The sequence below is a fragment of the Mus caroli genome, unplaced genomic scaffold (genome assembly GCF_978045245.1).
Source record: "Mus caroli unplaced genomic scaffold, Mus_caroli_1 scaffold_6, whole genome shotgun sequence".
Lineage (NCBI taxonomy): Eukaryota > Metazoa > Chordata > Mammalia > Rodentia > Muridae > Mus > Mus caroli.
This window is the reverse complement of record NW_028227261.1, coordinates 108,547,599-108,573,214: the sequence shown is the minus strand read 5'-3', so window position 1 is coordinate 108,573,214 and position 25,616 is coordinate 108,547,599. Positions and strand designations below refer to the sequence as shown.

The 25,616-nt window shown below is 46.9% G+C and overlaps 2 protein-coding genes across 5 annotated transcripts in view; one reads left to right on the top strand and one right to left on the bottom strand.

Annotated features, from left to right (window-relative positions):
- The window catches only part of Tmod1 (tropomodulin 1), a 75,346-nt gene extending 73,746 nt beyond the window's left edge, over positions 1-1,600 (top strand). Inside the window, exon 10 of the mRNA XM_021160876.3 lies at positions 607-1,600. Within this exon, the coding sequence (XP_021016535.1) occupies positions 607-671 (65 nt within the window). The 3' untranslated portion in view covers positions 672-1,600. The remainder of the gene's footprint in view (positions 1-606) is intronic.
- Positions 1,039-25,597, bottom strand: Tstd2 (thiosulfate sulfurtransferase like domain containing 2). 4 transcript variants are annotated; one of them, XM_021160875.3, is made up of 10 exons: positions 25,342-25,597; positions 22,318-22,522; positions 18,626-18,939; positions 15,619-15,739; positions 11,596-11,721; positions 10,431-10,536; positions 6,811-6,929; positions 6,202-6,360; positions 5,639-5,777; positions 1,039-3,369 (listed from the first exon to the last, which is right to left on the bottom strand). In XM_021160875.3, exons 2-10 carry the CDS (start codon positions 22,480-22,482, stop codon positions 3,137-3,139), a joined length of 1,482 nt encoding a protein of 493 aa, XP_021016534.1. In that variant the 5' UTR covers positions 22,483-22,522; positions 25,342-25,597; the 3' UTR covers positions 1,039-3,136. The 4 variants fall into 4 exon arrangements, with proteins under 4 accessions (XP_021016534.1, XP_029331550.1, XP_029331551.1 ...); XM_029475690.2 differs by having other exon boundaries at positions 22,318-22,525; positions 25,454-25,540; XM_029475691.2 differs by having other exon boundaries at positions 25,454-25,526.
- Positions 25,598-25,616: the final 19 nt, after the last annotated feature.

Here is a 25,616-nt window from a genome sequence, read left to right as displayed (position 1 = left end):
AGCCTGCTTCTTAGTCTTCATCAGACAATACAAGACTCCCTCTCATTGTACCAAAGGGGTCATCCTAGCCATTCACTAAGCTTTCATCTCCTGTCTGCAACCTCCTGGCTCTGGCTCCTATTTCCCTGTCTACAGGCTTCACTGTCATATGAACAGCATCTGAGCATGAACTGTGTTGCTCCTGAGGAAATGTCACTGTTAAAATATGAGGGGGCATGACAAGTGCAGGCAATTTTCAGTTATTAACATAAGCAGGAGGCAGGCCAGGCATTCCCAGAAGGAGCAAGGGGAAACAGTTTTAGCTGGCGAAGACCCCAGTCTTAAGACTAGCTAAAGTTAACTTTGCTCGGATCCAGTCTTCAATTGTGGAGCTCCTGTAGGAACTGGCAAAGGCGAATAGGGGAGGAGGGTAGGGGAGAGGGACTGTGTGGTCAGACATTTAGAAGAGATGTGAGGAGACTATGTGCACCTTACCACAGACTCATTAGTAACCAAGGACAAACCAGGTGGCCTTCTCTGAAAAGCAGACTCTGACCTTGTGAAGCCAGTGTCATTTGTGACTGACAAGGGACAGCTGGCTCACATCTCTTTCTCATTTCTTTGTAGTGAGGAAGAGGAGGCTCGCAGACCTGACGGGGCCTATTATTCCCAAGTGCCGCAGTGGTGTCTAGCATGCAAAGGGAAGCCCACGCCTAGGAACTGGACATGTTCTACCGATGATGTGTGTGCCCCAGTGGAGACCAGGATGAATGCTGGCGTGGAACTCTTGTGGTTCAGTTCTTTGTGCACTAAGGTTTAGGTTAACTAGACTGTAGTCGGACCTTTTATAAAACATGGTTAATGTGAAGTTTTTCTTTAGGCACAGAAGTTCAGTCTGGTAATTATTTAAACATGCAGAAGCCCTCAAGCTAGCGGGCCTTGCTGCAGACAGTGTGACACTGGCAGAGACGGCCCAGGAGCCCCCTGGCGGCCCTGCGTTGGGGCTTAGGTGCACTTACAACATGGGACGCATCAGCACAGAGCACTCTCCCCACCTAGTTTGGAAGCGTGGCGAAACAATCTTTTATTTCCAATTTGATCGTAGCAACTCGGTAAAAAAGAACACATAATCATGATTTGTCAACCCCACTTGAAACTTTGACATCGAGATTAAAGCTGCCAAAGTGATTCCAGGATCAATCCCCACCCCTAGGAATGAGAGACAAGCCGCAGAGTTTTCTAAGAGTCAGAAAGACACAGGAGTCCTTTGGCAGGTAAGACAAAGAGGGAGGAAAAGGCAATGGTGAGTTTTCACCGCACCAGGCCACAGACAGACATCCTTCTGAGTGCTGTGGGAACACCTGCGGGGCACTCATCTGCAGTCAGAAATCATTTCTTCTTTATTGAATTCCAACTTCATGATGGATGAAAACTTACAGCCCCTGGGCAGTGGTGGTGCACGCCTTTAATCCCAGCACTTGGGAGGCAGAGGCAGGCGGATTTCTGAGTTCGAGGCCAGCCTGGTCTACAGAGTGAGTTCCAGGACAGCTAGGGCTACACAGAGAAACCCTGTCTTGAAAAACCAAAAAAGAAAAAAGAAAAAAAAAAAAAAAAAAGAAAACTTACAGCCACATAAAAACATCTTCCTATACCACAGCAGGCAATGGCTTATGTGAGATTAACACCATTGGGTGAATTTCTAGTCCACCATGCCTGTGGTATTTAACATGGCCCTGCTTACAGACACCAAGTGCCTGCCTGGTCATTTATGAGACAAATCAAGTCACAAAGACCTCTTGCCTACAAAGGAAGCCTCTAGAGGACAGCAGAGTACAACATCTTAATGGTAAGGAATTAGGAGATCCTGGCCAAACAACACAAGGGATTACTCTGAAACCTAATCTTGGCATTCCTACTGGATCTCCTTTTTTAACACCATGGGAGCCAGTAAAAATGTTTGAATACACTGTTCTTGTGCCTTTTAATAGACCACAGTGCCAGTTAAACTAGTATTTTTGTTGTTTTGGGGAGTTATTTTCCTTAGGGATTCAGCCAATATTACAGTAATGATAAGGCTCAAAAGCTGTTGAGCATAGCCAGGGGGCTTCTGACTTAAGAGAAAGCCTGCACACCGAACTGTAACGCTATGGACAGTACAGGGTAACTAGAGGTGCCATCGGGGCCTCAGCACTGAGTGTCCACTGAGGCTGTACATGGGCCCAGGAGTGGCACCAAGCTGCAGGGACAGCCAGCCCCACTCAGCTTCTCCTTGAAACACAACTGCAGCTGCATTCTGCATCACTGGAAACTGCAAAATAATATTAAAGCCATTTGGTCTATGTTGGCTCTGTGTGCTTCTTAAGAATTGTGGGATAAGAACATGTGCCCAAAGGCCAGGAGGGCTAGGCAGCTACCATGCTGAGTGAGCTCACCAACCAAGTGTCTTGTGTGCCAGATGCTGACCTAAGCCTGCTGCTCGTCTAGATCCCTGAGAACACTTGCAAGCTGAGAGAGGGATGCTGGGTAATGAAAAGCTGCTAGAGGAACATCTTTAAAGAAACTGCATCAACAAAAGCATGGGCCACCTCTTTCAGAGGACCTCTGTGAAGGGACAGAATATACTCTAGAATCTGAAGCCGCATGGTCTCTGGCCAACTACTCAGTAGTGCCATGATCACATAGAAAAATGGGTTTGCAAATTTAGTAAATGCTTCAAGGCACAAGGTGATCAGAGCCACAGAGCCTTCAGGCAGTTAGGGAAGAGCTGGCCTGGTTTAAGAGTCTACACCCAGGGCCCAACTTTTATAATTTTGCTGTCAGGGTAAAAAGGTTTGCTGACGAGCAATGCCTACCACCCTGCAGCATGGCAGAGAAGCCGCCAAGCTCAAGATAATCCCTCAACATCGTTGGGACTCCTCAGGGTTTGCCTTTGTTCCAGGCTGTAGCATCCTCTGGATCAAACGGAAAATCAGGCAGCTGACACCGACTCCCTGTCCCTTGTCCCTGTGGCCATCTGCTGTGCTGGCAGTGACCAACATGGATGCTCCCCATTTGTCTCTATACTGTCTCAAGCTGCACATGGCAACTTAAGTCTGCATGTGTCAGTGAGTGCTGAGCACCAGGCCCAGGTCCAGGCTCACAGGGACTGAACTCGTGACTATGCCTGCGGTTCCTGTGGGATTCGTGGCCTCCGGGCGGTACACTCACATTCTTCTTTAAAACTGTCCTGGGAGGGGACTGAAGCCTGCTTGCCCCCTTTGTCTTGACACATGACACAACAGGCTGTGAATCCTTGTCCTTGACAGGCAGAACAGGTCAACACAAGCTGGCGGCATTGGGGAGTAGAGCAGAGTTTGTATTGGTCCCATGGGGCTCCGCAGTATGAACATTCTAAGGAAGAAAGGATTTTATTATTCTCTCTTTCCCTTGCCTGTACACACACACACACACACACACACACACACACACCCCACAAAGACAGAGAGACAGAGTGACAGAGAGAGAGGCAGGGGGTTATAGGGGGAGGGAAGGCATAGATAAATTCCAATTCCTAAAATAACCCTTAGTTCACTAGAATCTAATATACTCTTTTGGTCCAAGGGAATGTTTCCAAGTCAGGCAGAGTGGTACTGACTATGACCTAAACACTTGCTGGGCTGAGACAGGAAGACTGTAAATTCAAGGATAGCCTGGGCTATGTGTACAGTGAGACCCTGTCTCAAACATATAGATTAAAAGAAAAATACTATTCCTGTCATCTAAGAATGAAGAAGGCCTTTGCGGGGGTGAGGGGTGTGGTGTGGAGGGGCTGGTTCTGGGAACTGTGTTCTGATTCCTCTTCCTCCATCCATGGCTCTTTCTTCCATTGAGAAAGGGCTTCTGAAACCAGCGTATCACCCCCTATTCTCTCCCTCAGATAACCTCCCTTCCCAGGGTAGGGAACATACCAAAAGACAGTTGACCCCACATTACAACCAACTTATAGAATGCACAATGCCCCACCACAGGCCACCATCAAAGGCCATTGCCAGGACACCTGACCACCCAACTCCTCCTGGCCAATGCTGGTCACCTTTGAGAACAGCAGTCTCCCTTCTGTGCTGCTTTGGCCTTTCGCACACTACAGTCGCATGCAGGTGTTCCCTCTACGGATCCTTCACTTGTTTTCTACTTATGATCTATACTATACCTTGCTATAAAGCAGATCTGAGGTTTAAATCAAATAAATATTAGACAAGAGAAGATCAGAAAAGTGGGGATGCAAGAGGGCTCAGTGAGTACAGGCAACTGCTGCCAAGAGTGATGAGCTGGGTTCTATCCGCACAACCTCCATGGTGGAAGGAGAGAGCTGACGCCTTCCTGTAGGGTGTCCTCTGACCTCCACACACACTTTGTGGAATGTGCATTAGCACGTAGATAAGGAAACATAATTTTTTACAAAGATCAGAAGGGAAGAAAAGAAGACGAACAACTCTTACTAAGAGGTTTGTAATCAGAAGGTTCTAGAAACCATAGCAGCCGTTAAGGTTGCCAACCTATGACTTTGATTCAGATACTACTGAGCTATAGTATCCAGGGCAATTCATGCTCAGGGGATCGTCTCTCCTTTCCTAACTATCTCTATCAAACAAGGCCCCGAGTGTGACCAGCTGTCTGCAGCTGCCACCCTCGTGGCCCTGCCCTGCCTGTCCATTCCCACCTCCAGATGTGCACTCTGGGATGGGAGTGCGATCTGGCTGCGGCATGTCACACTACTGATCACCAGGGTTGATTTGGCTGACCTGTCTAAGCACATGTCCCCTTCCTCCCTCCTGAAGCTGCAGCCCAACTCACGAGGGCTTTCCCCATAAAACAGGGCCAGCCTTTGGTCAAGGGAATGCTAGCACTCTGTGTTTTCCTGTTCAGACCTCCAGACAAGCCCTCAGGTGTACAACATGTCCACAGGCCACCCACTGCTTACTCTTTGCCATGGATATCTGCAGCCTGATAATGTCTCAATGAATGATATCAAAAGCATCATGTTATCAAGGAAACAAATTGTATAGAAATACAAAATGGCAAAATAACTTTCAAAGGTGTGATATAACAAAAGCTATGTTGTATGTTGACACATTAAATACAAGAGTCAGTAGGAGGCCGACCTGTGCCCACTGTGAGGCTGTGATGACCATGATGCCATGCTGAGTACCCACAGCAGCAGCAATGGATGTGGCAGACTGGGAATCCTACTGGAGACAAGGGCCCAGGACACCTGGCACCACTGGTCTGCTTCGTGTTGGAGGGGTTTCATTTTTGTCATGAGTTATGGAGAATGAAAATTTAAGTATTTTCTCACTCCAGTTCTCAGACCCCCTGAATTCTACACACTGTCTCTAGGCTAAGTCCATGATTTAGCCTGTCTGTCCAGCTCTAGGCAAGGCAAGTGGGGTTAAGACCATTTTAAAGGACTTGCCCACACAGTATACAACATGACCATCACCACCTGAAGCCTGTTTCATCCCAGCATCTCTAGCTGCTGGGAAACAAGATGGCAGCACAGTGCCCTTCACATCTCCACGTGATGCTCAGGTGTCCTGGCCTGCCTTTCCCGGGCAATGGCTCTAGAATAATGACTGATTCTGACCTGTAATAATGTGGCTCTGGACCTGGGCTGACCTACCTGATACCACAGAACTGTTGTAGGCCAGGGCAAACCGCTCATCAAAAACAAACAGCTTCCCTTTGTAAAAGCCATCAGGAAACTCTTCCAAGTACTTGTGGATGCCACCCTTGAGCTGAAACACTTCCTTACACACTCCCTGGTATAGAAGAAAACAGAGACTTAGAAGCAGTTCCATGGTGGCGAGTGTCTAAGCAGAGCATCCACCGCCTGTGCCCATCAGCCAGGGGCTCCCAGGGGCCCCTGCAGGGTGTGGAAAATGCTGACCAAGGGGTCAAGGAACCACCTGGCCAGACCTTGCCTACTGGAGGCTGAGTGATGACAGCGGGCAGGCCCTTCCCCCTCTGAGACCCAGGAAGCCTAACTATTTTTGCTGTCCCCTAAATATAGGGAGGCATCTGTTGGGACATGTACCGTGACTGAATACGCTCTTCTCGGGATCAAGCTCAGGGACTAGGAAAGGGGTGGTGAGCAGGGGTGAGGGGTGGAGTGAGGGGTGGGGAGCCCCACACAGGCTGGTGGGTGGTGGTCTTCACCTGTGTGCTGGGCCTGCGGTGGCTCACCTTGGCTCTGAGGTATGCGGAACCCCGCTCACAGCGAATGCCCCCAGTGCAGTACATCAGCACCCTCTTCTGCCTGAAAATGTCAAGGTTTTTGTCAACGTAGCTAGGGAAGTAACTGAATTTCCTGATGTCTGGTGCTAAGCAGCCCTGGAATCGTCCCTACAACACGGGGACAGAAGGAAATGATTAGAAAAATGTACCTGCGGGGAGCCAAGTTCTTTCCAGTAACAACCCCCACCTGGGCAAAGAGCATCTGCTACCCAAAATTCACATCCCACACTCTCACCCTTTAACCTCAAGAGCTGGGGTTGTGGGTCCCCTTCTTACAGGTCCCTCAGGGCAATGGTGGAGGTTATGCTGGGAGCTCTCACAATGCCACTGGCACACCACAAGGGTCGGTTCATGGGAAACAAAATCCTTTTATGTGCCAAGATACCTCATTTTTTTTTTTAAGTTTTCTCAGCAGACCTGGAGCTCAGGACTTAGGTTTTTCCTGATGACGCTGGTACAGGAAGGAGGGTGAAGTGGCCAAGGGTTCCACACGGGATACACGGTGCTGTGTAAGGCGCACCCACCACTCTGTGCCACTTGGTTCTGCATCTTACTTACTATTTTGCTTTCATAGAAGTTCCTGCAGTCCAGTATGATAGTGTCACCTTGTTCCTCACTTGACTGTGATAAAACCTTTTCTATTTCTTTATGAAATTCACCAGGGGATAAATGGATTCCTAAAACCAAGCCAAACATTATATTAAAACAAAATGAGAAATGAAATTAAACATTAAAACAAAATGAGAATTGAAAATCTAACCCGAGCTGTCCTAATCTGACTGAAGTGCTGGCTCTGCCCCTCTCCATCAAAGCCTCTTTTCATAATCGCAGCAGAAGAGGAAGGGCAGCAGCTCATTGATGGTCAGGCTGAGATATCTCAGCAGCCCAGTTACTGCCATCTCCTTACTTCAACCGGAGACCAGAGAGTTCCAGCAGTTTGGAAATAAGAGATTTTCCTTAACCCAGATCCTTGGGGGTTCATTTGGCGTACCCGCCCACTGTGTGCTGTGTGGAAACTAGTGAGTCAGGAAACGGACAGTGTCCACAGAGGAGCTTCAACATCTTCAGTTTTCACTACAGCCTTCTAAGTGTCAAGTGAAAAAGCTGAGCACAAATTGAAGGCTAAGACCTTGGGTGAGACCAAGGTAGTTGAGAGCGCGACGTTACAGGAAAGTCTGGGCATATGTGGGTTTGATACAGGGGTAAGAAGATGTGTCTGCATTTGTGCATGCAGAAGAGAAGAGGATGGGCAGAGGACAATATGAACGGACATGAACAGAAGTTGTGGAGAAGAAGAAAAGCTATCTGACTGTAGAGAAGAGAGACGAAGATGAGTGTGAGCGTGAACGAGGCAGAGAGAAAGGGTCTAGGCCAAGGAGTCTCTCCCTGTGACTCTCAGAATATAAACATCCCTAGACAGCTCACTAATTGTGAAGACCTTAGAGTGAACTTGGCACTGTGGGATAATTACACATCAGGGTGGGGGCCTCTGGCGACACTCATGACAGAGCTGTATGGCATCACAGGAGACTCACTCCATTGGGCATAAACCCCGACCACCACTCGATAGTTCTCCAAACCTGGAGAAAAGGGGGCCCTGAGCAGTTTAGGTCTCCAGTTCTGAAGGCTAAAGTTATAGACGGTAACCAGGCCTTAAGTTATTCAGGTCAGTGTCATAGAATTACATGAGTCCCAAAACAGTGACATACAAACTGAGGTTCAAAACTATGAGAAGCATGGCGATGCTCTTTGCCTTCTCCCTGCAGGGAGCTTCAGGGGGCCAAATGTGTCCCCTGCTGCTTCTCTGCTGGTAGACAGACCCAGACGGATGTGTCTACAAGAGGTCCCTTTAAAATCACAGGCTTCAGGTGAAGACAGCCGGGTACTGCCTGCAGGCCAGCCTCCCCTCAGCGCCCAAGCAGTGCCCTGCCACACCAAGTAGCGCTCCTGTCACTGCTCTACTAAATGGGGACAGCAAGTAGACACAACCCTGCCTGGGTTCTACCTCTTCATGCATGAGTCTATCTCCAAGCTGCTTGTACTAACCTCTTTCCTTCTAGCTTAACTCCTGGCCTTCATCTTCATATTTACCTATGGAAAATGAATGCCTTAGAAGCAGATGGCCCTTTGTTCTTTGAGAGAAGACAATCCTACCTAGGAAGTAGTCATGGGAGTAGAGGCAAAGACAGGGACTGCACCTGACCTGATCATGACTCTGGCCCAGAGCTGGTAGCATAGATGCTGCTAGCTGCCTGCGGCTGACAACTACCTGATAATGCTTTAAGACGGTAACAGTAAGTGACATATATACTGCATTTCAAGGCCTAAGTGTGAAAAAGTAATAGTGTTTATATTCATTACTCCGTAACATGTTTTGGACACACTTCACTTATTAATGTTATATAAGCAAATTTTACCTATTTCTGTTTCTATTAGAAACTGAAAAATAATGCTCTGTGGCTCCCATATTTCTTCTAGACAGCAATCTCTGTGAGCAAACTCTCAGCCTAGACAGCAATCTAGGGGAGACAAGTGGACACAAGACCACCCTTTTGGGGTGTAACTAGCACTAATCCAAGACTGAGGACTCTCTACACAAATGATGGGTGCCCACAAACCTAGTCTGCAAGGCCAGCGAGGTGGGCCAGCAGGGAAAGGAGCGTTCCTTCAAGCCTCATGATCTGAGTCTGACCCCCAGAACCCCATGAAGGAAGGGAAGAGCTGAGCCTCATGACTCCCACATACGTGCTGCAGATCCCAAGCCCATACACATAGACACAAGTAAGTGGGTACATGTTGACTCCAGGACACAGTCAACCGAGGACTACCCCAGGGATGCACTTAGCACTATCCAGATTCTGAGAAACTCTACAAGCCAAATGACCGAGATCTCTGACAGCCAATCTGCAATGGGGGAGAGCTGAATGTGCAAGCTCAAAAACATTGTTTTTCTTGTTAAAGGATCTTATTTAAATTTGTTTTTCTTTATTTGTGTGGAAATCAGTAAACAAGCTCAGGTTTCAGTGCTCACCTTGCATCTTATTTGCAAGGGTCCTGTGGACTAGTTGGCCTGTGAGCCTCTGCAGAGCCTCCTGTCTCTGCTTCCACCACACAGCATGGCACTGGGATTGCAGCTTTGCATGGGTCTGGGGACTGGAACTGGAACTCAGGCCCCCATACTTGAGTGACAAGTGCTTTACCCATCTTCCCAGATACTCTTACTTAATCTTTTTTTTTTAAAGATTTATTTATCTATTTAATGTATATATGAGTACACTGTAAGCTGTCTTCAGACACACCAGAAGAAAGCATCAGATCCCATTTCAAACAGTTGTGAGCCACCATGTGATTACTGGGAATTGAACTCAGGACCTCTGGAAGAGCAGTCAGTGCTCTTCACCACTGAGCCATCTCTCCAGCCCCCTCTTATTTAATCTTAATAGAAACTTAAATCATTAACAGCAGGAAATTCAATGACAAGATACTTATTAATCAATTGTTGCTAAAATGTTTTAGAGATGGTAACGGTTACACTTAAATGTTACTCTTTCTTTTAAAAGTGTTTATTAAAGGATTTATGAATACAATAACAGGATCTCGGATGAGAGAGAGGGTTGGGGTACAGAGGCCATGAATGAGCAGCTGCTGCGGCTGTGTGTAAGCATACGGAAGGTCACTCTATTATTCTCAGCACTCTAGTTAATGTTTGCAAATGTAAAAAGTAAAACAAAACCAAAAATCCCTGCCAAACAAATGTCTTTCAGTCCTCTATAGTAACCGCAGGGAAGCAGGGATTGGATGTTCGAAAGTTCTAGAATGCTACTTTGCTTTTGAAAGCCATTTGCTCACTGTGGCAAAAGCCCATGCATTCTTTCTGCTGATGAACTATTTGCAAATAACCACACAGCTTTCAGATTGCTCTCTCTAGAAAGAGGAAACAACTTCTTGCCAAACCATCACCAAGAAAAATGTGCTTTGGGTCTATAGGTGAGCTTTTAGTTACCATAAGCACCACAGAAGCCAGCCTAAGTGCTGGATGGACAAAGAGTTAGCCTCCCATGGCTATTTTAAAGAGAAGACTGACACAGTTTTTGCTAATCAGGACTTAACTTTCTTATTTGTCTATTACAGTTTATATCTATGACAGAAAGTAACAATTCTTTAGAACATTAGCATACCGGGGTTCTTGTAGGAGACCTGACTGGGGCTGATCCCCATAGGCACGATCTCTTCAAACACACCGACTCGCAATTCCGGGAAGCAGTGAGACCCTCCTTTGCTGCTCTAACCAAGGAGAAACAAGACAGAGTTTACTTGTCCCACTGCCAGGTAAAGACAAATGCCAAATGTAAGAATTATGGTATGTTTTACAGTGAGACAGCTGAGATTTTAAACCTTGAATTGGGAGCAGGAAGGAACTTTCAATGAAGATAAAGTTTTGGTCCAAAACGTTCCAGATAATTCAGCATCCTAATAAATGTTCCCTGTGCCTCTTCCATATGCAGGACCACTGTGTTTGTATGGCTGTGTACATGTGACTCAGCACCACTGAGAGTGGCAACACTGTGTTTGTATGGCTGTGTGCATGTGACTCAGCACCACTGAGAGTGGCAACACTGTGTTTGTATGGCTGTGTACATGTGACTCAGCACCACTGAGAGTGGCAACACTGTGTTTGTATGGCTGTGTACATGTGACTCAGCACCACTGGGAGTGGCAACACTGTGTTTGTATGGCTATGTGCATGTGACTCAGCACCACTGGGAGTGGCAACACTGTGTTTGTATGGCTATGTGCATGTGACTCAGCACCACTGAGAGTGGCAACACTGTGTTTGTATGGCTGTGTGCATGTGACTCAGCACCACTGAGAGTGGCATGTGATCACACACCAACTTTTGTTCTGGAGCAGTGACCACAAGTGTCTTGCTGTGGCCAGCATGAGAATTAATTAGTAAAGTGTTCCCACCAGCTTACCACATACTGTGACAAAGCACACAGTACTTAGACTCAGCACCTCAGCTGAAAGAACCACAACTTGATTCTGATGTGGTGGCAACTTTAATTTCAGGTTTACTAAAACCACAGTCCACCACAGAGATCTGTAAAGCAGCCTTTCCAGGATTTAGATGCCAGCTTGTGTAACTGTGCCGTCCTTATAGGAAGGGAGATGAGATCTGAAGAGGATTCCGACATGCCAAGAGACATGGCCCTCGACGGAAACAGTGACGAGCCTGCCTGTTTTCCTGCCCTGGCTTGGAGCTCAGGGGAAAGGGGCTTGTCTGGCTCTGAGTGTGCTCTTCAATGACCCACAAGCAGACTGCTCTAGCTTTAGTTCTTTTACCTTAAAATCATCCTCGCTCAGGTAATCCTTAAATAATGGGCAGGAAAGCATGACTTCAACGTAGAGTCTGGTGGCCACTTTGCTTCCACCAACAGTTCCATTGATTCCTTCAGTAGCGATCCGAATCTGAGACACAAAAGAGGAGAGGGGTGCTGTCTTGGCTTGGGTGTCTTCCCATGATAAACTAAAGATCCCTTTCATGTCAGTGAGTGTAACAGGAAAAGCAGAGGCTCTGCTGTGGCCACCACAGTATCACAATATAGAGCACAGATGTCCCTCTGAGGCAGCGGGGCCTATTCAGCCTGTGCCAAACAAGCTCTGAAAACCCCGTTTGCTCCAGAGCTCCAACAGTCCAGTAGCCAAAAGGGATCCTGAGATGAGTTTAACACCAGGCTGTAGATAGAAGCTTCTAGAGGCTTAGGAAGAGATTGAGCTCCAGCCCTTCCTCATGGGAGGCCCAATACGCTTACATAGGTAGAACGACGCCAAAAGTGGAATTAAAAAAAAAAAAAAAAAGCAAAGCCCACTGAGAAAACTTTACCCCAGTCCTAAATAGGGACCTTACCTGACAGTGTGAGTGCACACATCACCTCTGCTTGGAGGCCAAGGGAAAGCCTCCATCCCAAAACCATAGGCTGAATTCAAGCTCTCTTTTGCTCACTGAAGTGCCCCATGTCTGCATTCATGCCTGCTACGTGGTGGGTGCTCATGTGTAAGAGCACGTGTACCCACATCTGCAGCTCTCTGGCTTCTCTAATCTGACATGCTTCACTGGGAATGGCACGTGAGAGCTGGGCCAGGGCAATCTGGGGGCTTGCACAGTGGGTTGTCCTAGTAGAGGAGATCCCATACGTGAGTTTAAGATGGAACAGCTTTATAAGGCGTCATCCCCAGAGTAAGGCGCTAGAGCACACCAGCTGAGGACTCACACAGTCTCCGAAGAGAAGAGATCTGATCAAAGACCCTGAACTGTTACCATTGTTCAAACATGGAATGCAGCCAGATTGTAAAGTTGTATGTGGCCATTCATTTTCAGTGTCTCATGTGATCCAACTTTTTAGGCTATGGATAAACAACAGGATTCATCCTACAAGCCAATGCCAGTTAACTGGTAGCTGCCCAGAGACGAAGTACCCTAATTACCACTGACTCCTTGAGAAAGAGGGCTGCAGTAGGGTGAGGTGGGGTGTAGGTGCTGCGTTCCTTTAATCCCAGCACTTGGGGAACAGAGGCAGGACAGTCTCTGAGTTCAAGGCCAGCCTGGTCTACAGAGTGAGTTCTAGGAAAGCCAGGGATACACAGAGAAACTGTCTCAGAAAACATACAAAATAAAATAAAATAAGAGACTGCAGTTCAGGGGAGACTGCTGTGGGTATGAGGCAGGGAACACAGACCATCTCTGTTCTACAGGCTATGCACCTATCTATCACTAATAGGGACGACAACAACAAAAATAGCCTGAGACCAGCAATGTCAGGAAATTTGTCTGAAAACAGTCTGACTGGTGATGGTGAATGTACATTTTTATGTGATTATTTCTAGGTAGACAGGTAAATTCTTTCCTATTTCATTTTAATCTCAGAAGCCAAATGCATGCCATACACCCATTCCCTACAGAGCCATCTCTAAACTCACTCACTCTCTAGCAGTACCTAAATTCTCAAAAAGTTCTTCAGACTTTGATGGAAAGGTCCTGTAACTAGGAAAGACAAGGAACAGCTAGCACGGTGGAGACAGCACTCGTAACTGTTCTGCCATCTCTACATCTCACTCACAAATTTCTTGAGGTCATATGATGTACATCGAGGGGCATTCAGGTTCTCCTTTTCCTTGCCTAAGAACCAAGAATGTCAAAACCCAGCACTAAAATATCTCCCTAACCTGGCCACGGCGCTGATGTCTGAGAGGCAGGAAGATGCTGCCACCTGGTGGGCAGGACTGCTCACTGCTCGTGTGCCAGGAGAGGCTGGTCCTCCTTGACAAGACATCCCTTTTCTCTGTGTATGTAGCCTAGTCTGCTCTTGGAGTTGCAGCAATCCTCCTGCCTCAGCCTCCTAAGTGCTGAGATTACAAGAGTGTACCATCACACCTAGCTTTAAAAAGCTCACCAAATAGAGATGGTGATATATAAATAAATAAACTAACTAATTAAAAAAAACAGCACAAATAGTTACTGGTTTTGAAAACTATGTGCTAGGAGTTAGGGATATAGTTGTTGAAGAGTCCCCCACATCTCAGGCTAGAGGAGGTTAAGATGCTAAGAGATACAAGACAAGAGCTATAGAAGGCACACTGAGGAACATGAATTTGGATGGGAGGTTATAATAGAGAACTGAAGCTTCAGAAGAGTTAGACTAGACAGAGTGGGAGTGGGTGTGAACTTTCAAGAGAATTTGCCTTGAAAAAAGACAAACAAAACAAGAGTTGGTGGGTCCCAGAAACCAAAGGACATGAGTGGTAAATTTCAGCCAAGGGCCCTGCTCTTGCAGCAGCCTAGGCTGTGTCAAGGGCGTCACCCACCTGTCGCTGCTGGACAAGTGCTGAACAAGATCATTCTGGCTGCTGCAGTGGAGAGCAGATTAAGGTGAGAATCGGGGAAGTTTCCACATAGACGAGATAGAGCATGGTCAGGGCGATGAAGTGAAAAAGAGAAGAAAACGGATACTTTCAGGACAGGGTGTGGGGATGAGCTGCACTGGTGGGTGATACCAGCACTTGTCAAACAATGTGGGCGTGGAAAACAGCACTGTCCATCAGTTTACTAGTACCTGGGGCATAGGAGAACCACAACCACCAGGTTCTCAGAAGGTCACTAATTCTGTGATGGTTCATATATGCTTGGCCCAGGGAGTGGCACTATTAGAAGATGTGGGCTTGGAGTAGATGTGTCACTGGGTGTGGGCTTTAATACCATGGTCCTAGCTGCCTGGAAGTCAGTATTCTGCTGGCAGCCTTCAGATGAAGGTGTAGAGCTCTCAGTTTCTCTTGTACCAAGTCTGCCCGGATACTACCATGTTCCTGTCTTTATAATGGACTGAACATCTGAACGTGTAAGTCAGCCCCAATTAAATGTAGTCCTTATAAGAGTTGCCTTGGTCATCGTGTCTGTTCACAGCAGTAAAACCCTAAGATAACTTCCTTTTGATTTAAAATTTAAAAGTATTTAATATGCATAAGCATAGAGCTGGAATATAAGCCACAGAGGGCATTTTACAAAAGTAAACGCCATCCTGTCCTGCAGAGGTGTGACCATCTGGGAACATGCTTCCTCTCATAGCACACACTCATAGATACCGGACAAACATGCAGTTTTAATTTCCCTTATTCTACAGTTTCCAATCCTTACAGAGCCTGCTAAGTGCTGAACCTTGTTCCAGCACTGAGAATGCCCCAGTGAAGACAAAGCTCCTGACCTTACGAGGCCCCATATGCTACAAGTGAGATAGGCTCTCCTCTCAGATTGCAGAAGTCTTTAAGCAGCAGCAAAGGCAGGGCATGGTGAGGACCCTGCACACTGTATTGCTGAGGGAGCAGCACTGGAGTGGTGCTCGCTCAGAGTACAGGAGGCCTGACAAGGAGGGGAGGGCCGCACAGGAGGGAAGGAGTAAATGTCGCACCTGATGAGATCATCAGAGACCTGATTCTAGGAAAACCAAGGTTTGACTTGTAATCAAACATGCAGAATCTACAAAAGGCTTTGGAGTTCAGTACATTTCCCTGTCTCAGCTGACAGATGTATCAGAACCTAGCTATGCCCACGAATGTTTCCAATCTATAACAGCAATGAATAAAAAAAATGTAACAAAGCCTGAAACATTTACTATTTGACCCCTTAGGTATAGGCTGACTGAGGCCTGGTCTATAAGTAACATACCAAGAGCTGGTTTATACTTTACCCTGCAAGCAGGGTTTCCCTCCTTTCAAGAACCCCCATGTGAAGACTTCTCTAAGAGCACAGCTCCTACAGTCCAAGGTTAAGGAGACAAGAAGAGGCTTGCAGGGCACATCTGGAGCAGGGCTTACCTTGCCTGTAAGGTGCAGGTGATGGCACAGAGCTGTCTGCCAGGCACAGACCCAGTGGGGATCCTCCAAGTCACAGTAGCAGTAATACAGGAGCACCTCTCCTTCCTCATCACCCTGGCCACTACACAAGGGAAGTCAGAGGAAAGAGCACGTGAGCCATGGGGAGCCTCAGTTCCCAGTGCACCCGGGCAGAGCAGGAGAGCACGGCCACAGGGAGCTACAGTTCCCAGTGCACCCAGGCAGAACTGGAGCCACAAGGAGCCCCAGTTCCCAGTGCACCCGGGCAGAGCAGGAGAGCAGGGCTACAGGGAGCTACAGTTCCCAGTGCACCCAGGCAGAACTGGAGAGCAGGGCCACAAGGAGCCTCAGTTCCCAGTGCACCCGCGCAGAGCAGGAGAGCACGGCCACAGGGAGCTACAGTTCCCAGTGCACCCAGGCAGAAATGGAGCCACAAGGAGCCCCAGTTCCCAGTGCACCTGGGCAGAGCAGGAGAACAGGGCCACAGGGAGCTACAGTTCCCAGTGCACCCAGGCAGAACTGGAGCCACAAGGAGCCCCAGTTCCCAGTGCACCCGGGCAGAGCAGGAGAGCACGGCCACAGGGAGCTACAGTTCCCAGTGCACCCGGGCAGAACTGGAGAGCAGGGCCACAGGGAGCCCCAGTTCCCAGTGCACCCAGGCAGAAATGGAGCCACAGGGAGCTACAGTTCCCAGTGCACCCGGGCAGAGCAGGAGAGCAGGGCCACAGGGAGCCCCAGTTCCCAGTGCACCCGGGCAGAGCAGGAGAGCACGGCCACAGGGAGCTACAGTTCCCAGTGCACCCAGGCAGAGCAGGAGAACAGGGCCACAGGGAGCCCCAGTTCCCAGTGCACCCGGGCAGAGCAGGAGAGCATGAAGCTGGAACAACCCCTGCCTCCCTTCCATCTTATTAGTCTCCTAACATAAGAGCACTTCTCTTCATATTTTCTCTACATAGGACAGTATCTGCACCAGACTTCTTACAAAAAGCAAACTCGCTTCACTGTCCTCACTTAGCTCTCACACCAGGAGACAGGTATTATTAACCCTGCTTTACAGGCAAGCTGGGAATTTGAGCCCACTGTGGCCTATCCTCAATCACAAGGCAGTATCTGGTTTGACTGGCTCACCATGAAAAACATTTTACTTCCATTTTTCCATGTAGTACACTTATCTATAGACGTGTTATTATTGGCCACGTAAGACAAACTTTTCTATGTCAGCTTGCTCACAGAGTAGCACTAAACCACTGAGAAGACATCACTACTTTAGGAGACCAGAAAAGAGTATAAAAATTCAGTATATAGAATATTGTATTCCCCCTAATTTTTTAAACATTTTATGCATTTAGTATTTTTATGTGTATGGGTGTTTTGCCTTCATGCTTGTCTGTACTTGCAGTGCCCATGGTGGTCAGAAGGTGGCATCAGATCCCCTGGAATCACAGACAGTAGTTATCCAGGAAGTGGATGCTGGGAATGGAACCTGCATCCACTGGAAATGTAGCCTGCGTTCTTAACCATGAGCCATCTCTCTAGCCTTTCCCAATAATCTTGATGGACAATTTGTCTGTCTAGATGCATATTTGTAAATTCATCAGTGTCTGGACCAAACAAGTGTGATTCTTACCTATTCTACTTATTTAGACTTATGTTCTCATTCAAACGCATTGTGACCCCCGTGTGCCTTCGTTCATACAAGAACACATTCCTACCATATACATACATCATACACATAGGCATAAAGATTTAAAAAAATAATGACTTAAAAAGACAAACTGGAAACAACTGTAAGTAGCCATAGCAGGAGAGTGAAAGGATAGGTGGAGTCATGACAGAACACTGCTGCCTAGAGTGGTGGAGCACGGCCTTAATCCCAGCACTCGGAAGGCAGAGGTTTTCTATCATTGCAGATGGGCCTTGCCCTCCAGTCATACAACCACAAAGTAGACTCTTCTCCGTGGCTTCTGTTTTCTCAGCATAAAGGTTCCATTCTCACGCAGCCCTGTATTATCACCTGTCTGTGGATCTTATGCTAAGTGTTCCTTTTTATTTGTTTGTTTGTTTGTTTGTTTTGTTTCTCTGTGTAGCCTTGGCTGCCCTGGAATTCCTTCCATAGACCAAACTGGCCTTGAACTCAGAGCTCCCCCTGCCTCTGCCTCCCGAGTGCTGGGATTAAGGCCGTGCTCCACCACTCTAGGCAGCAGTGTTCTGTCATGACTCCACCTATCCTTTCACTCTCCTGCTATGGCTACTTACAGTTGTTTCCAGTTTGTCTTTTTAAGTCATTATTTTTTTAAATCTTTATGCCTGTGTGTATGATGTATGTATATGGTAGGAATGTGTTCTTGTATGAACGAAGACACATGGGGGTCACAATGTGTATGTGGGAGTCCAAGGATAATCTTGGGTGTTGGTCCTCATCTTCCACCGTGTTTGTTCTTCACTGCTGAGTACCCAACACTTGCTGGCCTGTGAGCTTCTGGGGATTCTTGTCCCTGCCTCCCATTTTGCTGTAGAACTGGGATGACCCCCAAGCACTCCCATGGCTGGCTTTAAATGGGTCCTGGGGACTGAAACTTAGGTTCTCACATTTATGTGGCAAGCATTTATCCCAATGGACCATTCCTCAGCATTTATCCCAATGGACCATTCCTCCAGCCGCTATCATTGGGAAATACACCTAGTTTATTTTTAGTTAGCATACAAAATAATGTGTTGTTTCCAACATTTTGTTATTACATATAAAACTGCCACAAGCATTTGAGTTTAGGCTTTTATGGGTGTGTGTCTTATTTCTGCTGGCCACACACCCAGGAGTGGATCGCTGGGAAGGAGAATGCTGCACTCTCCCTAGCAACGCCTGGGCCCTTCAGTTGTATCTCCCAAGGCTGCTATTTCTCATTTTCCTATTTCAGTGGGCTATCTGTAGTATCTCATTGTAGTTGAAAATATTTTAAAAGTAAACCAAACTACAGAGTGCAAAACTTACCTCCTCAGCTCCTGGGGGCTAACATGGCTCACATCAGGGAGCCAAGCAGATACCTCCTGACTAGGAGTGAGACAGTCTTTGGGGGAGCTCCTTTTGTCTGTGGGCGTAAGGCTCTGTGAGGCACTCAATGCTGCAGTCAGCTGCTTCAGAAGAGAAGCAGTCTGCTGGTACACGTCTTCAGCATGCTGTGTGGCCACATGTCTGTGGATGCTGGTCTGGTCTGCAAACAGCTGCTGACAACATCGCCACCGTTTTTCCTTAAATTCATAAGAAGGTGCTGGGACTTGTTTGGTTTTGACCAAAAGGGCAAAGGCCTGCAAATAACATTTCAAATACCATCGTTATTTAACGGCCTTAGGTTTAGGGGTAACAAAAGCTCCATTCAAATCACCTTTTATGGGGGTAGGGTTTCTAGCTTGGCATCCTGCCAGTCTATAAAGCACTCCAAGAGCAATAGCATGGGCTGCACTGCTTCCAGCAACCTACACACCGACACTGGCTTCATACCCTGGCCTTCCAAACTCAAGCCTCCTACATCCGTGTTCTTCTGCACGTGTCAGAGACATGGACAAATTGGGCACCTCACTGCTCCCACCTCCCTGTCCTCCCTGTGCACGCTGCTCCCTGAGGCGGGATGATGCTACTCTGTTTTCTCTATTGGAGTGGCTCTCAACCTTCCTAATGCTGCGACTTTAATACAGTTCCTCATGCTGTGGTGAACCTCAACTATAAAAGTATTGTTGCTTCTTCATAACTGTAATTTTGCTACTGTTATGAATCATAATATAAATTCTGGAATACAGGATATCTGATATCACAAGCCACATGTCGAGAACTGCTACTCAGTCAAATAGAAACACTCAAGAGTTCAATGCAGCCGGGCGTGGTGGCGCACGCCTTTAATCCCAGCACTCGGGAGGCAGAGGCAGGCGAATTTCTGAGTTCGAGGCCAGCCTGGTCTACAGAGTGAGTTCCAGGACAGCCAAGGCTATACAGAGAAACCCTGTCTCGAAAAACAAAAAAAAAAAAAAAAAAAAAAGAGTTCAATGCAGAGGCCTCCTCTGACATCAGTCTGTACAACTCCCACTAAATGCTATTTTCCTACTTTCTAGATATAAAATCTTAGATTTTTTACTCTTCCACAGTTGTAAATATTGGCTCTGCTATTTACCTTTGAAAACAAATTAGGAAGTTATTCAGTCTGTAGGTGCCAAATTTATACTTGGAAAAAGTAAATCAAAGAGTTCGTAGATGTTAAACAGCATACTTAGAATTACATCCTCGTCTGATCAGAAGTCATCATGCACTCCCTCTTCCCCGCCCTGTTTCCAGCTCAGCTAAATGACCCAGTCCATTCACTGCTCCCTGATGCCATCTGAACACTCACCGCTGCCCCGCTGCTTTGCTTATGCTCAGCTTAGTGTCTGGAACACTTTTTAAAATCACGAACATCGTATCTAAGTGAAAGGATGCCAGTTCTTGAAAGTACACATTTATAAGGCAATTACAGTGCAGATCGGATAGGGACCTTGAGGAAACTGACAAGACTGCTCTAAGGTAACGGCCTCCTCCTGTGCATACACCAAATCCATTTCCCTTCTTCCTGGGATGCTGTATTTCCCAGCCTTTGCAGTTAGTGCTGTCCAACTGTTTTCCAGTGGCGTGACAGGTGGCAGTTCCACTTCTGGTTCATAAAAGACTGCCATGTGAGTGCATCCGTGCTCTCTTCCTCTTTAGTTGCAGTGGGAACTCTGGAAATGTGCTGAGTCCTGTGGAGGTAACATCAGCCTGGGGCCTTGCAGCCTGTGTGTTCATGAAGATGCCTTACTTCTCATATCCCAAGTCCAAACACCTAATGCGCTCTATCCACTGCAGGTGTGAGGCCACTTGTTACAGTAGCCTTGACCCCACAATTAATACATTAGGAACTTCTATACGGCTAATACGGAAGAACACAGAGCAAAGATATCAATACTATGTAACTATGATAAGCAAAGGGTGGTGTACACCTTTAATCCCAGCAGAGGCAAATGGATCTCTGTGACTTCAAGACCAGCCTGGTCTACAGACCATCTGTAGTAACCAAGCCACTGAAGTGGGTGCTGGCAGTAGCTGTTTCTGTGTAACCAGGTGAGCCTCCTGCACTTGAGACAAGGTAAGTGTTGTAGGATATTTGATCACACTGTGAATCCCAAGACTGTTATTTACTGGAAAAAAAATGTTTTTACTTATGGTGTGGCACAGCCTTAAAATACACCTTTAATCTGAGAGCTTTCTGTTTGAATACTGAAAACAGGATTAAATTAAATCAACCACAGGTCAAGAAGTGGGACAACCAACCAGAATAAGAAAAAAACCACAGAGAGTAAGAGGGACGGATAGAGAGACATTGGGGAATACAAGGATGGGATATCAGGTTGAAGGAGGTTTTTTTGGGATGGCATGAGAGAGGGGCATTGCTTCTGGAACATCAGCTGAGGAGGAAGCGGGTGCTTTCTCTGAACTAGCAGGCTGTCACCCTAGCATCTGGCTCCTGAGTCTTCATTGGTAAAATCAAATGATTGAGATTTTGTTAAAAAACAACAGGGACGTATGAACAGAACCTCTAGACAAAGCCAGTAAATGAGCTACTTATAAAATTCTTCTAACTTTCTGTAAGTTTGAAATTATTGCAAAATAATACTGGTAAAGAACTTTTTTTTTTTTTTTTTTTTTTTGGTTTTTCGAGACAGGGTTTCCTGGCTGTCCTGAAACTCACTTTGTAGACCAGGCTGGCCTCGAACTCAGAAATCCGCCTGCCTCTGCCTCCCGAGTGCTGGGATTAAAGGCGTGCGCCACCACGCCCGGCTCCATAAAGAACTTTTGTAACCTCTGAATTTAATTTTCAAGGAAATCCATATAGGATGACTGGAAGTGGCAGCTGGGAAATTACAGAGACATTTATTCTTCACTAACATGGACCAAGAAGAGGCTCTCCAAGCTGTGAGAAAGCCATATCCAAGCTATATCCTCAGTCAGCCATTTTCCTACTGATGAGCCTCCAGTTCCCTGCTTTTAAGAAGAGAGTTTTAGCCAATAGTTTCAACAACAACAAACAACAACAACCACAATAGGGATCCATGGCTCTGAAGAGGGGCATCATCATCACCGTTTTTATAGCACAATTACAACAGGATTCTTAGGAACCCTGTAGCATACTGCAGTGCTCTGTCCTTTCTTCAAAGCACTGAGCTAGCTGGAGGAGACCAAATTTCCCTGGCCAGCACGGTTCATAACAGCATCTCTAGATGTCTGCTGCCCTGTTACCTGTCATCCTCCTTACACTACAGTTCAGAGTTCCTGGGACTCTTTCTACACTAGAAGAAAGATGTCCAACCTTCTTCTCTAGGACCTAGTCTTTTTTTCTTTTCTTTTTTTTTTTAAATGTATGTAAGTACACTGTCACTGTCTTCAGACACACCAGAAGAGGGCACTGGTTGTGAGCCATCATGTGGTTGCTGGGAATTGAACTCAGGACCATCTCTTTAGCCCCCGGACCTAGTCTCTTCAAATACACGACCATAACTGTTCCGAGACTATATGATTCGAGACCAGACTACACTGTGAGGTAGAGGCAAGCTCAGTAACCTGCTTTTACATGCACTTCAGTAATTTTACATGCATGATCATGAGAACACCGACAGCAATTTTACCTTTTTCTTTGCAAACGAGTATTTCTTCTTTGTACTGCCATCTAACTCTGCTTTGAGACTGTTGCTGGGATTAACAAGATTTGATTCTTTTAAATCCAGATCAAAAACCTTTAAAACACAGGTCTCCAGGCCATCCTCTTCGTCTGGTGAAGTGGAAGAAGGCATCTGGTTTTATCAGTGGGACAGGTTCCTTGCAGACAAGTATCTTCTGAGACGCAAGCAAAAGAGAATACAGCAATCAGCTCTTTGGTTACTTCTTGAAGCAGACAGAAGCTAATGGACTCATGCAAATGACCAGCAGCCTCCCACCCCAAGCTCTCCGTTCGTCCACTCGCTCACTCCAGAGTGTACTTATGAGGCAACTATGCTCCACCAGGCTCTCTTCTACACACCGGGAATAGAGCAGTAAATGCTAAGCAGAAAAAGTCTTATCCTCTTAAGTTTACAATCTACTAGGAAAGGTAAGCCGATACATTGATTTGAGTTGACTTTTCTTTTTTTTTTTTTTTTTTTTTTTTTTAATATTTCAAAGAAAAATGAGTGGAGTAAGGAGGCAAATGGAAGGGCTCCTCATACACAGGAAGAGCCGTTCTGAGGCAATAGCACTCATCTTCAAAGAAACATGAACTAGGAAGTAAGCCAGGGGAAAACAAAACACAGTGCAGCACTCAAGAGCAGAAAAGCACTATGGACCTCCCAAATCAACCAACCCCAGTGTTTCTGTAACTTTGTTTCTTTTGTTCTCAAATCTCAGAGCCAAATTTTCCAAATTGCTACTGTGGCCAAATCTTACCAAAAGGGATACACTATAACCAATGCAGTCTTCTTTGTTACATTGTATTTACTTCTGTGACTACTTGTGCAGAGATGCCTGCCAGTTCCATATCTGCAAAGGCTCCAGGGATCAAACATTCGTTGTATTGTCAGGCTTGAGTGGCAGGGGTTTGCCCACAGAGCCATCTTGCCAACCCCTATTTTTTTTTTCAACAAAATTAAGAAAATTTTATTCTTGAATCTTTTTTTACAGTCTAGTCTTTATCCCCCTTCCAGTCCGCCCTCTGTTCCTCATCTCACACCTTCTCCGTCCCCTGCCCAAGAGAATGCCCCTACTCCCTGGGGCCTCAAGTTTCTTGAGGGTTAGGTGTATCTTCCCTCACTAAGGCCAGACCAGGCAGTCCTCTGCTATATATGTGTCTGGGGCCTCCTATCAGCTGGTGTATGCTGCCTGGGCCAACCCCTATTTTTTAAATTAATTTTTCTGAGTCTGGGTCTTGCTTTGTAGTAGGGGCTGGCCTTGAGTTCCTAGCAATCTTAAATTTTAGATTCCCCTTGCCTCTACTTCTAGAATTCGGGGCCACTATACCAGGCCCAATGCTTTGCCATCCTTTGAACTACACTCACTTCTTGTCTGATTTAGTGATGGTTAGTTAATGTTTGGTTTCTAACCTTGGACCAAGGCGCATATTTTACATATCAAAGCAGACCTGGTCTTCAGGTTCTCCCAGTATCCCTTAGTCCCTATCTGGTAAACCCTGCCCCAACCTTGAACTTTCCAGCCCAGGGGCTGGGCTGCCCTTACCCCAGAGGCTCCTCTCTATACAATCCAGACCTTTTGGCCTCCTTCCCTTCTTTCTTTGCTCCTGTGTTCTTCCCTCCTCCACCCCCATCCTCATAGTGACTTCCCTGGTCTCAATCCTGGTAGCGGTCAGTGAACTCACCTGAGAGCAGATTCCCAATAAACCCATTTTTAATATATTCTCATCTGGCTCCAATTGGCTCATTTCAGGCAATTGGAGCCAGATGAGAATATATTAAAATCCCTTCTTGGAGGACTCTTCCAAAGTCTCAACCTACTCTGGATAATCTGTCCTTAATAGCAAAGGACGAGTGATAATTTGTACCACTCGTCCTTTGCTATTAAGTCCATCAGACTGCAGTGCCCGTGGCCATTCCTGAGAGGCTCATTTAAGGGCTTCAGCTACAAAAGAGCGGAAGCTTCGGTATCCTGAACACCGTCTCGTCGTCCCGTGTACAGATGGTGACAAATGTTAATAAATACAATATAGTACTTGCTGAATGAAATAACGCAAGAGTTGAAGAGTCAGAGAAATAACTCTGTAGGCCCCTGACAGTTAGCCATGTAAGTTTCAGAGCAGAGACCAACAGGTAAAGAAAATAAGTCTTGATTCCTAAAATGTGAACAAGCTGGACTTTAGCAGAAGAACATGGTGGTTTACACACAGTGATGGGAACAGAATCCAAGAAGCCATAGTTTGGAATTTGCAGTGGAAATTCCTGGAAAGATGGATTGCTTGCATGTATGAATAAATAAATGAAGAGAATTGAAAAACGATAATCTTTAAAATAAACAAAGAGAAGTAGAGCCGGAAAGATGGCAAGATGGCTCACTGGTTAAGAGGGCTTACTGCTCTTGCAGCAGAAGACCGCGGATTCAGCACCCCGACCCCGCTCCCGCGCACTCTTCTTGCTCACAGAGTCTGAAACTCCAGTTCCAGGATGGTGTACAGACTTACAAATACATAAAATATTGCTTTCAGTCTGTGAAGAGTTTTAAGCATAGTAAATAAGTTTGACTATAGACTTGCTCTCAGAGTACAGCAGGCAGTGTTAGTGGATAAACTGTAACACAGGAAGTGAAGGAGCTAATGACTCCTCCCTTAAATTCTTGGATTTAAGCAAACTACCGAAACGGCCATTTACTGTAACAGGTAAGACTGAAGGAAAAGTTTTGGCTAGACCATGGACAAGACAGTTTGGTGTCCATCACATGGCAGAGGACGTCCACATACTGTACACGTGCAGAGGGACAGAACAATTGGAACCACACCGATCAGTAGCTGGGGCGTCCGTCAGCTGGGAGAGGTAGGCAGTAGGACTACAGTGAGCAGGTTCAGCCGGGCGGGCCTGGCTTCCCTATTGCTGAAAGTGGCTTGCCCTCCTCCCCGCTCAGGTCTCCCGAGGCGTCTACAGCGGGATGGCGAGAGAGAAAGAGAAAACACGTACCCGCAAACCCTAGGCCTTTCCTGGGTCTCCCTTCACCAACTTGGCGCTGCTCCCCGCCCTCGAGCCCACGCCCCCCGGAGCGCGCGTGCGCAGAGAGGCCCTGAGACGTCACCTCTCTCCGGAAGTCTCCCAAGTCGTCGGCGCAGGGGCCGCCGGGAAAATCCCGCCGGGCCTGTGCAAAGCTGAGGCGAGATCGCTGCGGCCGGAATAATTTAGCTCGCTGTCCAGAAGGACCCGGGGTGGAAAGCCGGAGGAGGCGGCCGCGCTTGGACTTG

What these genes read in the sequence shown, in the direction of transcription:
- Tstd2 (XM_021160875.3), bottom strand. Translation starts at nt 22,482, where the DNA reads ATGCCTTCTTCCACTTCACCAGACGAAGAGGATGGCCTGGAGACCTGT. An exon ending in ACCTGCACCTTACAGGCAAG is followed by an intron (nt 11,722 to 15,618) that starts GTAAGCCCTGCT and finishes TTTGTGTCTCAG; the next exon opens with ATTCGGATCGCTACTGAAGG. An exon ending in TGAGCGAGGATGATTTTAAG is followed by an intron (nt 10,537 to 11,595) that starts GTAAAAGAACTA and finishes CTCCTTGGTTAG; the next exon opens with AGCAGCAAAGGAGGGTCTCA.